Source organism: Pongo abelii, chromosome 16, assembly GCF_028885655.2.
Source record: "Pongo abelii isolate AG06213 chromosome 16, NHGRI_mPonAbe1-v2.0_pri, whole genome shotgun sequence".
NCBI classification, from domain to species: Eukaryota; Metazoa; Chordata; class Mammalia; order Primates; family Hominidae; genus Pongo; species Pongo abelii.
The window spans coordinates 56,660,926-56,674,358 of NC_072001.2; the positions used below are offsets into that span (position 1 = coordinate 56,660,926).

Consider the following 13,433-nt stretch of genomic DNA (forward strand, 5'->3'; position numbering starts at 1 on the left):
TGTATTTTTAGTAGATAATAGCCCTTATTAAGTAGTAGGATAGGATTATTTGTTTTTCTTTATATTCATTTTTCAAACATTCTTCAACATTTGGTTATGTATTTGAGGGAGTATAAAAAAGAAATAACAAAATTAAAATACAGAATGGGAATAAATATAATCTCAAGAAGTACTAACAGTTTGGCTTTGCTTTACTTCCCACTCTGCCAAAGAAATACATAAATAAAAAGTTATATAGCCTAAGGGTATCCCAACAGGAAAAGGGGACCATAAACACTCGTGAGTGCCCAGATATTTATTTATTCTTGCTGGATTCTATCACCCATGAAAAATATGTTTAGTTACCAAGTGTTCACAATTGAAAATGCAATTGGGCACATTAATAAACATATGTGATTTACAGGCTTATATTTTACAAGCAGAAATCAAAACTTTGCTGCATTCGTTGATAATAACAATAGTCAACTATTACTAAGGGCTAACCCCTGCAGGTACTGTTTATAAGCATTGTAGGTATTAGCTTATTTAATCCTGACAGGAAGGCAGTATTATTACCCCATTTCATAGATGAGGAGATTGACAAGCAAAGAAGCAATGTAATATGATCCGATGTCCTATTAACAGGCTCTGGAGGCAAGCCCAGGCTTTAGGGCCTATTTTATCTATTATAATTAACTGTTGCTCAAATCAAGAATTCTAAAACTCTCCTAATTTTGTGTATATTGTGCGAAGAACAAGCAAGACCCTCAAACTGGTTCACCACTTATTAGTTGTACAGTCTTGTACAATTATGTATCACATCTGCAAATTCCTCATCAATAAAATGGTGAATAATACTTCTCTGACCTACCTCAGAAGTTGTGAGAATCTGATGGGAAAATGAGCAGGAAAGCCCATCAAAGCTATAAAACAATTTACAAATGTAAGGCAGTATTAGGTTGTACCATCTAAACACTAGTATATTAGTCATCATCACTTACACATGACAGTCAAATGCAAAGAAAATAGCAATTATTTTGGTGAAGTATGGCTCTAAACTATAATATTATAAACTATCCAGTCTGTTAATAACACCCAACATAAAACCACCACTGATTAATCAATAAAAATCATGCTATAGTTTCAGTGAAATGTACTCTCAAACGAACTCCCCTGACTCACGTTCATTAATTACCTCACCTTATTTGATATGTTCCAGCATTTTCTGGAATGTATTACTCTTAATCTTTAGTTATGTAGTAATTTTTTTTAATTTTAAAAAGTTTGAACTCTACATTCTCTATGATATGATATCAAAAGTTCAATTGAGCCACTCAGTTTTCAGTTTCCCTGACTCAACTTTTTGGAGTTTTATAATTAATTATATTCCATTATTACTGATCATCAATTAGCTCAAAATGTTGCTGAGATGGTGAGCATGCTGAAGAAAGCAGAATTTAATGTAATTTGAGACCAGTAGGACACTAAATTTCTCTCTTGTTAATAATTAAAGTAGATAACTTATGTTTTTATTTATAGCTTCCAGAAATATCCGGCTCATTCCTGTGCACTGCCCTGTCAGCTAATCATCAGTTGGTCAGGATCTGACTTAGGCCGTTGTGTTTTATTTTGCACACATGCCTTTAACTGAAGCCATTAAATGCAGCCCAAACAAAGGTTAAAGCAAGTGAGGTCATCACCGTGTCTTCTCTGAAACTTTCCATCTGGTCAAATGCTTGTACATCATAAATATATAAAGAATGAAAGGGATAAAATTTCAATTTACCTGTTTCAATTTCCCAGATATAGACTGAGTCATCTGCACATCCAACAATTAAAAAATTCTCAACCGGGTGCCATTTTATCATCCTCACAGGAAAAAGGTGCTTCCGGGCACGCAGGAGGCAACTCCTTCCCTCAAGGTGAAGGAGAGCTACGGAATGGTCACTGCACACACAGCAAATTATCTGCGCACCTCTTAGCTGTGAAAATACAACGTGTTTATGTAAGTAAATAGTCAAATGCTTTCTCTATGAGTAAGTCAGATTTTTTCTCCCAGTAACATAAAAAAGTTTTGTTAAAGCCCCATTTACCAAAAGGATATTTCTGCTTTCTACAGCGCCTTTCCATGTAACCCTCTACAGAGGAGCTTTAAACACAGAGTAGAGTCTAAGCTCAACAGCTTCTCAGGAAGGTCAAAACATGAATCCAGGACAGATCTACTTATAAGATAAATGAAGGACTTGACCATCACTCAGCAAATTCAGGCAGCGAGGCAGACATCGGAAATAATGCAGAATAAAATAAACCCCAGAACTAATTTGTTGCCACAAAAAGAAGCTATTTGTAGACACAAGCTTAGGCCCAAGGGTATCATGAGCTGATATTTTCCACTTAAAGCCTCAAAATGTGATTTGGTGCTGTTCCCAGAACTATGCAGATTCTAATCCAAACAGGAAACTCAGTGTAGACACAATCTAAAAGAGGTAAGCATTAGATAGCTCCAACTGAATGTACAGCCTCAAAGACATAAGGACCAAAAATAGGTTCCCAGGACAACAATCCTTAAGATACTTTTTAAAAAGTCAGCATGTGGTTACCTTGAACAGGTTAGGACAATTACTCTCCAAGGTGGATTCTAATGATCTAGCCAGAATTTTGGCTGTTTTGTTTAAAGCATCAGTTTGGAGACCTTGAGACACCCATTACTCATCATTAACCTCTCTGGAGGCAGGGATGCAGGGAGGATTGGGGTACATGTTTTCTTTCCTAATTCTTTATTAAATGCACTCCAGAAATTGTAAGGAAAAAAAATCACAAAATGGCAGGTCTGATAGATCTGGAGCCTAGACTCGCAGAATGGATCATATGTCATTTTTCCCTAACCATTCTATCTCTTGGAGAACCTGCCCATCCCACGACTTCTAGAACAGGCAGCCCAACGTGCTCCAGGAAACTTACATACATACACACACATACCATGTGAACACAAATCTTATGGTTAGGAATAGACTATGAAGAAATAATGTTTATAAGCCAATTAACTGACTTAAAAAATCATTTTACCTGTGTTACCATGTCCTTTTAATACAGAGGGAACTCAAAAGTTGGTTGTTCATGTCGTTTTTTTTTTAAAGTCAACTTTACAAAAGCTGAATTTAAGTTGACATTTCATGAGAAAATTCTACCTAAAGCGATTTCATTTTGCCCATAACAAGGTAGATGCTGACAAACTTATTAAAGCTCATTCTCTGTTAAATAAATGAATAAGCAAATAAAAACCCATTTAAGAAGAAAACGTGCTGGGCTCAATAGCTGACGCCTGTAATCCCAGCATTTTGGGAGGCAGAGGTGGGAAGATTCCTTGCACCCAGGAGTTGGAGACCAGCCTGGGCAACAAAGCAAGATCCTGTCTTTATAAAAACAAAAATAAAAAACAGTAGCTGGACTACATGCCTGTAGGCCCAGCTACTTGGGAGGCTGAGGCAGGAGGATCTCTGGAGCCCAGGAGGTTGAGGCTGCAGTGAGCCATGATCATGCCACTGTACTCCAGCCTGGGTGACAAAGTGAGACCCTGTCTCTCTCTCACACACACACACACACACACACACACACACACAAAAGAAGACAAATGTAACTATCAATATTATTATAAAAAGAAATTCTTGACAAGGTCTTGCTTTGTTGCCCAGGCTGGAATGCAGTAGCATGATCTCGGCTCACTGCAAAATGGAAGTTATTGAAGGCAAAAGTTAATTTCTAATTTATGGATTCCTTATTGTTTGACTGTTTTTGCCTTAAGTATCTACTTTTTTTAAAAAAAAAGATAACTCTATTAAAAGCAAAGATATAGAACGAGAGGAAAAAAATAGATGTACTTGAAAAGAAAGAATTAAGTGGCTGTTGTAAAGCTAAGCATTGACTAAATCTTTGCTTTAGAGCCAAATTATCTGTATAATGTAAGTTATAATAATACCACAATTCATATAGAAAGATTAGAAATAAATATATATAAATCATACAGTTGTATTATAAGTACATAGAACTCATATTTTTCTTTTCTTTGGGAATATGGGTCATTTTTACTTGTCTTATTAAGTATTCTATAATTTATATAATTTTCAAATTTAGGTGTTATATTTTACTCTTCGTCTTACTTTAAACTTCTCTGGTGACATCAAAAGACTTGTTACTGGACCAGCTTCCAAAAAGAATTTATGCAAAATTTCTTCAGTAAAGATATCCCACAAGATGACACATGAGTCTAGGTCCCCAGACAACATCCAACTTTGGTCTAATTTCGAAGAGAGATCATGTGGGTAAAGTAATGAAGTGACACTTTGGTGGTGGCCTTTAAGAACTTTGTGAGGGGAAGAATCTGAAAAACAATGAAACACCAAATAATACAGATGTTATTTTTGTTCAGAAAATCATCCCAAGATTCTCTTTTATAAAATTTTAACATAAGGAAATTACATATAATTAAAGCATGCACTTGGCTAAGAAAACTAGTGAACACCCTTAGATCATCTTGAAAAGCAAGTGCCTCACCAGAAGCCAGAGCATGCTTTTGATGAAGCACTACAGTTAGTTGTTCAAATTCTATTAATTCTAGGCCAGGCATGGTGGCTCATGCCTGTAATATCAGCACTTTGGGAGGCCGGGATGGGCAGATCGCTTGAGGTCAGGGGTTCAAGACCAGCCTGGTCAACATGGTGAAACCCCATCTCTACTAAAAATACAAAAATTAGCTAGGTGTGGTGGCTCGCACCTATAGTCCCAGCTACTCAGGAGTCTGAGGCAGGAGACTCACTTGAACCTGGAAGGTGGAGGGTGCAGTGAGTCGAGATCATGCCACTGCACTCCAGCCTGGGCAACAGAGCAAGACTCTGTCTAAAAAAAAAAAAAAAAGAAAAACAAAGTCTATTAATTCTTAAGGACATTAGTAAGTTACCAATTCCAGTGTCATGGAATAGTAAACACTGTTCTAAAAGAGTGAATACTTCATACATTTACCTCCACAAAAATAAATTCAGAATATTACTTATTTTCATTCTGTTTTTTTTTTTTTTTTTTTTTTTTTGAGACAGGGTCTCACTCTGTTGACCAGGCTAGAATACAGTGGTACAATCATGGCACCATAAGACAAAACTTCTATTCCTCAAACTCCCTGGGCTCAGGTGATCCTTCCACCTCAGCCTCCCTAGTAGCTGGGTCCACAGGTGAGCGCCACCATGCCAGCTAATTTCTGTATTTTTTGCAGGGACAAGGTGTCACCATGATGCTCACACTGGTCTCAAACTCCTGGGCTCAAGGGATCCACTCGCCTCAGCCCTCCAAAGTGCTGGGATTACAGGCCGTAGCCACGGCGCCCAGCCCATCATTCTTTAAATTAGAATGACTAAGTCTAGTATACAAGAAAGTAAAAGTTTCAGGAAATATTTTTGCTTTGAAAGATGTTAGAGATGACCTAATTCTACCTCTTGGCTTTACAGATAAAGCATCTGAGGCTCAGAGAGGTTAAGTGACTTGCATCCAAGTGTGAAAAAGCAAAGCAAAATGTTTAAGAATACAGCATTGCTGTTAAATTAATCTGCCTTTTTTCCCTGGGTCTATCACTTACTAGATATGTCACCATAGCTAGTTGCCTTTTCCCTCTTAACCACAGATGTTACATCTGAAAATGTAGGATAATAATAGTCCTTACTTCAGACAAGACTGTTGTGTGGAATAAATAAGATAACGTCTATAATTTTGTAGCACTCTGCTTGGCACTTGGTAGACATATGGGCATTTCAAACCACAGCTGTATGAGAGCACAGGACTACTGACACACTACTGTGCGAGGGGGTTACTCTTCCCACTAACCACACTGCTTCTTCCTTCATCATTAGCTAAACTTCCCCAAATTGGAAAGAACCATAAACCACAAACTCTCTTTATTCAAATTGAAAATAAACCCCAAAGAATTATTATTATACTTCAGAATCTTCTATTCCATCAGGCACATCCTCACTTTGTATCTCCTAACCCACCAGGATGAATGTTCATTGAGCTGCTACAAGTCAAATATGGCTTTTTCTTGCTTTCTGGATATTAGGACAAATCAGCCTAGATAAAAACTGCTAGGTCTTCGCTTTTTCACTAACTTTTAACAGCAGCCATTTAGCTGTATACCAGTACATTACCTCTCTTTGGTTCATTGCCATTTACTCCTCCACTTCAGTCAATCACTGAAGTACAAGTCAGTAACATTTAGTAAGTGGCCAAAGATATATACTCACATATCTGTACAGATATACTCACATATATGTACAATAATAATCAAGTCTGCATTGCCCATAGTAGCTAAAAACTAGAAAACCTACACACCAATTAATAGGCAATTAAATTAAAGTTCAATTATTACTAATTATTTAAAGTCAGCTCATAAAGAATGAACTCCAAAATATTTTATTTAGATTTGTTTAAGGACATTTGAGTAAAGCGTGTAGAATAAACTTTTATTTGTGCAATATAATTAAAAGACTGTATGTTGTTATGCTGATATGTGCTTGTATACACATAGAAAATTTCAAGAAGAGTATAAATAAACTATTATTAGCAGTTGCCTTTGGAGAAAGGAATAGGAAGATCAAGTAAGGAGAAAAACTCATTTCTTATTGTATAACCTTCTGCTTGAGTTTTGTTTTTTTTTTTTTGAGATGAAGTGGAGTCTTGCCCTGTCACCCAGGCTGGAGTGCAATGGCGCGATCTCGGCTCACTGCAAGCTCCACCTCCCTGGTTCACACCATTCTCCTGCCTCAGCCTCCCGAGTAGCTGCGACTACAGGCACCAGCCACCACGCCCAGCTATTTTTTTTTTTTTTGTATTTTTAGTAGAAACGGGGTTTCACCGTGTTAACCAGGATGGTCTCGATCTCCTGACCTCGTGATCTGCCCACCTCGGCTTCCCAAAGTGCTAGGATTACAGGGAGTTAAAAAAAAAAAAAAAAAAAAAAAAACCTATATGTATGTTTTACTTTAACATTAAAATATGTACATATTTATCAGCAAATGCCAGCGAATTCTTTAGGCCTCTAAATCTTCCTTAGTGCAGTTTGTTGAAATTGCAGCTTTAGATAAATCAAATAAATAGGGTCAAATAAAATTCAAGGACCTTTTACTAAAGAACCACCTTCTAGAAGTCTTGCTTTGGCAGCATTCAAAGCCTGGGTAATGATAATTGTCCCGTCTTCACAGCCACATATTAGTTTATCAAGACTTGGAATATACTCTGATGAAGTGACTACAGCAGTTCCTGCCCCATCTTTAAGCCCGGAGAAATAGTCAATAATAGTTTGTGACACAGTATCATGCTTATCGAAATTATCTTGAAGAGTCCAGGTGGCAGTTACTGGTATCTCTAAAAAGAAAACAGACATAAAAAGAAAATTTGATTTATCAGTGAATCATAGACATGGAAAATATCAAGGCACCCTCCCTTCAAAAATATGAATACAGTGTTACAGTCTATCCCAGATTCATATTGCCAGCATTCATCTCTTGTGAAGTTCAATTGATGTTAACATGAATTATATTGGTTATATTAGTATATAAGATCCATAACCTTTGTGTGTGTGTGTTTTTAATTTTTTAATTTTTTTTTTTTTTAGACCGAGTCTCACTGTGTCACCCAGGCTGGAGTGCAGTGGCGTGATCTCGGCTCACTGCAACCTCCACCTCCTGGATTTAAGCAATTCACCTGCCTCAACCTCCTGAGTAGCTGGGATTACAGGCGCATGCTGTCATGCCTGGCTAATTTTTTGTATTTTAGTAGAGACGGGGTTTCACCGTGTTGCCCAGGCTAGTCTCGAAGTCCTTCGCTCAGGCAATCGACCCACCTCAGCTTCCCAAAGTGCTAGGATTATAGGCATGAGCCACTGTGCCTGGCCTAAGCTTTGTGTTTATACCTGCTTTCATGTTGTCATTTAATATGTAGTAGTACACAATCAATTTTTCTTGTTTGTGGTCACACGTTGCTCAACTTAGAAGAACAATGAGCTAATTACAAATTTGTTCTCAGAAGACATGTTACTAGAAAAGGAAACTGACTTACCTCTAGGAGAACCATCAAACTTGGATACAGGAACATCAGGGATGTGCCACAAAGTAATTCTTCCTGAGACTTCTCCAGAGAAAAGTACCTTGTAAAAAGGCTCTTTCCTTTCATTCATGTAGCCCATAACAAAGGGACGGCTCTGTTCCAAAACAAAAAGTGAGCTTTTATGTAGGAAATATTCTAACTATAGAGAGATGGCCACTGTTTTTAAATGGAGAAACAAGACTTAATAACTGAAGTAAATCTTTTCAATTTATTTCCCACTGTTTCAACATTTTCAAGTAAATTAAATGAAATAATCTGTGATCTAGGACTAAAGAGGCTTTATAAAACAATCAAAGTCATAGACCTCAGAAAGTCAATAAAAGTATCTAACATTTACTGACCATGTTATATGTGTGTGTGTGTGTGTGTATGGCTATGTGTACACATTACTGCAAAGGGCTTTCTACATATTCAGTTAAATAATCCTCACAATAACCCTATAAAATTGGTACTATCATTGTTTTCATTTTACAGACAAGAAAACTTGGAATGAAGAGATTGATTTGTCTAAGGCGATTAGAGGAAGCAATGGGCTTTGAGTCCAGTCATTCTGATTCAGCAACCCATGTCTTGATGCTAAAGATGTCCACTAAGAAGGCTTAATTTCTTTACAGTTCCTTTATTGACAATTATTCTAATTGTCAGTTAAAACAGCAACAACTAATATTTATATAGTAATTTTATGTTATTAATATGTTTTCTACTTTTTGTTGACTATTTTCAGATTGAACATACTTGATTTCTGATTTCTCAAGTGGCCACAAAGGAAAATGATTCCATAATTTATAATTGTGTGTATATACATATATAATGTTATACATTATATAAATTATGTATAATATTGTACATTGTATCTAAATTATATATAACTTATGATCTTGCTGAAGCAGAATATGAATATTGGGCACCAGCGCTCTTAAAGCTATGCCTTCACTCATGAATGCATTTAGAGCATCCCTGGTCCTTCTCAGGGCAGTATAGCTGTTCTTCGGGCAGGTTTGTACATAGAGATTATGCATAAGGGATCAAAATCATTTAAGCGATTACAAAAACAAAACCCAAACTCTCTTTGGTGCAGAAATAAAAGTCATCCTAAAAAGAAAGCCAATTGCTGGTGCTAGAATTAAAGAAGTCCAGTAAAGTGATGCTTCCTAGTCAGAAAATACATGCTTTAAGGTCTGGATTTAGATACATTAGTGAAAAATTCTATTCATTAGTGATTATTAAAGGCCAAGATATTGCTACATTTAATCTTCACAACAAAGCTATGTAGTAAGTAAACATTGCTATTATCCTGATATGAAAATAGGGAAACTATCACAGAAAATAAGAAACCAATCCAAGGTCATCCAACCAAGACATGTAATTAATTCCCTATAGTCCCAAGAAATAAGAGCATCACAGAAAATGGTTCCAATAAAGTCAGTTTCTAAATAAATTTTTTTTTTTTGAGACGGAGTCTCACTCTGTTGCCCAGGCTGGAGTGCAGTGGCACGATCTTGGCTCACTGCAAGCTGCGCCTCCAGGGTTCACACCATTCTCCTGCCTCAGCCTCCCGACTAGCTGGGACTACAGGCGCCCGCCACCATGCCCAGCTAATTTTTTGTATTTTTAGTAGCGACGGGGTTTCACCGTGTTAGCCAGGATGGTCTCAATCTCCTGACCTCCTGATCCACCCACCTCGGCCTCCCAAAGTGCTGGGATTACAGGCATGAGCCACTGTGCCTGGCCAATAAATTTTTTTAAGACTCAGAGGGCACTTTGGTGTCTTACAGCCATGATTTTTATAGCTATTTGAAATGGTGTTGATAACATTTGGTTAAATTGGCTACTCAAACTCTCCCACCCTTGTATGCACTTAGAACTGATTGTTCCAACTCCCTGGTTATTCTGATTTGAAAAGGAAGCTCCAAGAGGCTGCTGGGTTACTCAAGTTGGTGGCAGCACAACTCTTCCCAGCTGGTGCTTTGCCTCAGCTGAAGTTCCCTGTTGCTCTCATCCCCTCTGCCTTCACCTTCCACATTGCTGCTTTTCACTTGCTCACACTCACCGCTTGATCCCTCGCTCCTCCTCCTCCCAAACAGTTCCCTCTAGTTCTGCTATTCACCTGAAAACCTCTTCACAGTCCCTTACCATGTGAATTCCGATTTTTCATCACTGTGTCCATCATGAGAGTCTCCACCACCCAGGAGGTAATAAAACATAGCCATTAGCACTGAAATCCCTGGGGCTAACTGCCTGGATTTAAATCCTGGCTTTACCACATCCTAGCTCTATTGAAAGAGCAAGTTGGTTACTGTAGGCAATTTAGTGCACCTCACTGTCTCATTTTCCCTAACTGTAAAATAAGACTAATAAAAGCACCTGCTATATGGGATTGGTGTGAGGATTAATGAGTAGATAAAGATAAGGTGCACAGAATGGTCCCTGACATTTAGTCCCTATTCAATTAATTTTAACAATTCTGGTAATTCTTTTCTCAGAACAATTAAGAAACTCACTCCAAAACCCATTACTGGATTTGGGCTAAACCACTTGAGTTCAAATCCTGGGAATTCACCTCTCTGAACATCAGTTTCAACATGGGATCTTGGTGGCAACTAAAGTAAATGAGGTTGTTTGTATGTTTGACAATAATAAGGACCCAAATGAAGTTTTTGTCATCATCATCACCATCATTATCATCACCATTACTCTTAGTTCATGCACACACATTTTTTATTTGCAATCCTTAGGCTGTTTCTATCCCAGCTATTCCCACTTCAGCACAGCAGTCTTACTCTGTGGCTGAGACCCTGGGAAACCCAGTTCCTTATCTCAACAGCCAGGACCCCTGCACCACAGGCCTCAGCAATTACCAGCTGTGATTTGAAGCTAGGGAGATCCTCATGCAGCTGCTGGAAGGAAAGACGAATCCTCATTCTTACCACTGTAACTCCATCAGCAGATATGTACATGGGCATTACAAACAATAACTCTGAGAACCTGTTACTGTCAAACCTGGAGATTTAATTCTATGGTATCACTCCAAAAAATGAGTCCAGACAATACTACCTGCTTACAGAGCAGTCTTTTCTAAGCTCACTAAATGTATCAAGTTCATCTCTTCATCCTACCACAATGCCTTCATTACTTGGTAACTGCAAGAGAGACTAAGGACTCTTACATTTAGTGAACACTGGTGATGTTTGAATAAGGGGAATAAAGTCTGACTTTATGCCCTGGATAAAAGGCAAGTAAGGACAGGAAGACCAGCTTTTTCCAGTTTCCAATTATTCTATTCATATTTCACTGGCTTCTAGGCATTTCTCGCTTTTAAGATACAGAAACATCTATGGTTGTTTAAACAAGAATTACTGGTAAAAGACCTATAAGTTTATGTCTTCACATTTTGAGAAACAAAGCAAGGTAACTTCCCATGAGATTAGTTATTTTTTAATTGTTGTACTCTTTCCTCATGGTTATACATAACATTGAAATTTTCAGGAACAAGAAGCCCCTAAAGGGCACAACTGATCATTGGCTTTCAGGGCAAACTGTGCTTTGTAAAAATGCATTCAAAGCTAAGGAGGAAAGACCAGATCCTTTAAAAAATAACTAAATATGCTTTTCTGAGTAAGCCCCAATACTGTTTTTGTGATCAACAGCAAAACAGGAACCTATTGCTGCCCACAAATAATTTTAGAAATAGTCGTTGATGCATGCCGTAATTATAAAGTTTGCTTGTGTCCCAGTAGCACTTGAGGTTCTAATTTTTGGCTGACAGTTTCTTAATCAAGTTTTCACAACAAAACCTCACAGATATGTTAAAGGGACAATCACTGAACTATAGGATTTCCAACAGTTATGCTGCCTAATTAAGCAAACCATCATTCTGTTAAAAGTAGCATGCTTCCTTTGTTGACACATCAATAATTCAAAACTCTTCCACTCTCCATGAAATACGTGTATGGATAATTAACTGATGACAAAGTCCAAAGGCTCAGGGAAAAGAAACACTTTGGATAACACTACTGAAATAAAATAACTGCTTAAATTTTCAGGCTTCCTAGAGTGTCAAAGGTATGATTCAGTCAAGTAATAAGCTCACAATTATATTCTCAACTCTCTGCCAAAGCATAATTATATTTGTTTTAACAAGAAAATTTATTCGTAAGAATAGCTAAATACATCTGAAAATGATATCAATATATGATTAAACAAACAGAACATAAAACATTTCATAAAGTTTAAAAATTGGAGTAGATACATAAAAATGTTAACAATGTTTTGTCACATCATTTATCACAAGGGTCAGTGAAAAAATGTGTGGTGTGTGTGTATGTGCTTGTACATACACACACACACACACACAAATGCAGAGAGAGACAGAGAGAGAATGAGAAAGAAAGTAAATATAGCAAAATGTTGGCAATTGGTGAATCTAGGTAAAGCGTATATGAATAATTACTGCACTACTCTTGCAACTTTTCCAATTATTTGAAAATTTTCCAATCAAAACAGGTAAATACATACAACAAGGTAAAAAAAAAATCTCAGTGAATATTTACTGTGGTGAAATTAGGAATTTTAATTTCTCCTTTCTTTTCAACATTTATAATTTTCCTATAATAAATACGTATTGTTTCATTATAAACTTAAAATACAGACTTAAACATAGCAGATTTTTAAAGACAAAGTTTTCTCTTTGGTAGCCATTGACAATTAAACTTGATTTTCTCATTGACAACTTGATGGGATGCTTCAATTCAATTTTTTCAAGCCTGATTCTGTGACAGACAAAGCAACACTTATCCAAGAAACTGAGTGAAACAGCTTTGAGGCAGTCACTCTTTTCTTGCATTACCTTATTTTCCTGCACAGAAGTAGAGCACAATAAATGAGGATAAATGGTCTCTTTAAGCACTCTTCCATCAGCAGGGTATATGCTTTTTGAAAGCCCACTGCGTGGCAAAAATAAAAAGCAAAGTTTAGAACTTTGAGGTTCTTTATTCGTTTTTCCCCCCTCCCACTTTCAAAAGCCGGATGGTACCGTTCAAGTTTCTAAACTCTAGTTAGAAATTGTTGGGTTAATAATTACAAGTGACTTTTTGAAAACCCAGCACCAGCTGTACAAGTTATACATGGTTAATCTCATTCCTCCATCCCCTGCTGTTTTGTACAAAGGCTGAAGCCTACCAAGCCCAGAGTAAATCTTCTAGTGCCATAGTTGTTTTGTTCTGGTTTTTGATCACGGGCAGCATGCAGGGATTTTTCCATAATAAACCTCCCAAAGTTCATTTTCTACCTGAATGTTTTGTATGCCACTC

At 37.1% G+C, this 13,433-nt stretch overlaps 1 protein-coding gene across 5 annotated transcripts in view; it reads right to left on the minus strand.

Moving 5' to 3' along the window:
- The window catches only part of WDR72 (WD repeat domain 72), a 236,037-nt gene that overhangs the window by 173,451 nt on the left and 49,153 nt on the right, over positions 1-13,433 (minus strand). For 4 of the 5 annotated variants that reach the window (XM_054531292.1, NM_001131120.1, XM_054531290.1 and 1 more), the window contains 5 exon segments: positions 12,971-13,067; positions 8,077-8,218; positions 7,138-7,383; positions 4,137-4,357; positions 1,766-1,961 (listed from right to left, as the gene is read on the minus strand). In XM_054531292.1, coding sequence (XP_054387267.1) covers positions 1,766-1,961; positions 4,137-4,357; positions 7,138-7,383; positions 8,077-8,218; positions 12,971-13,067 — 902 coding nt within the window. 5 annotated transcript variants of the gene reach the window in all.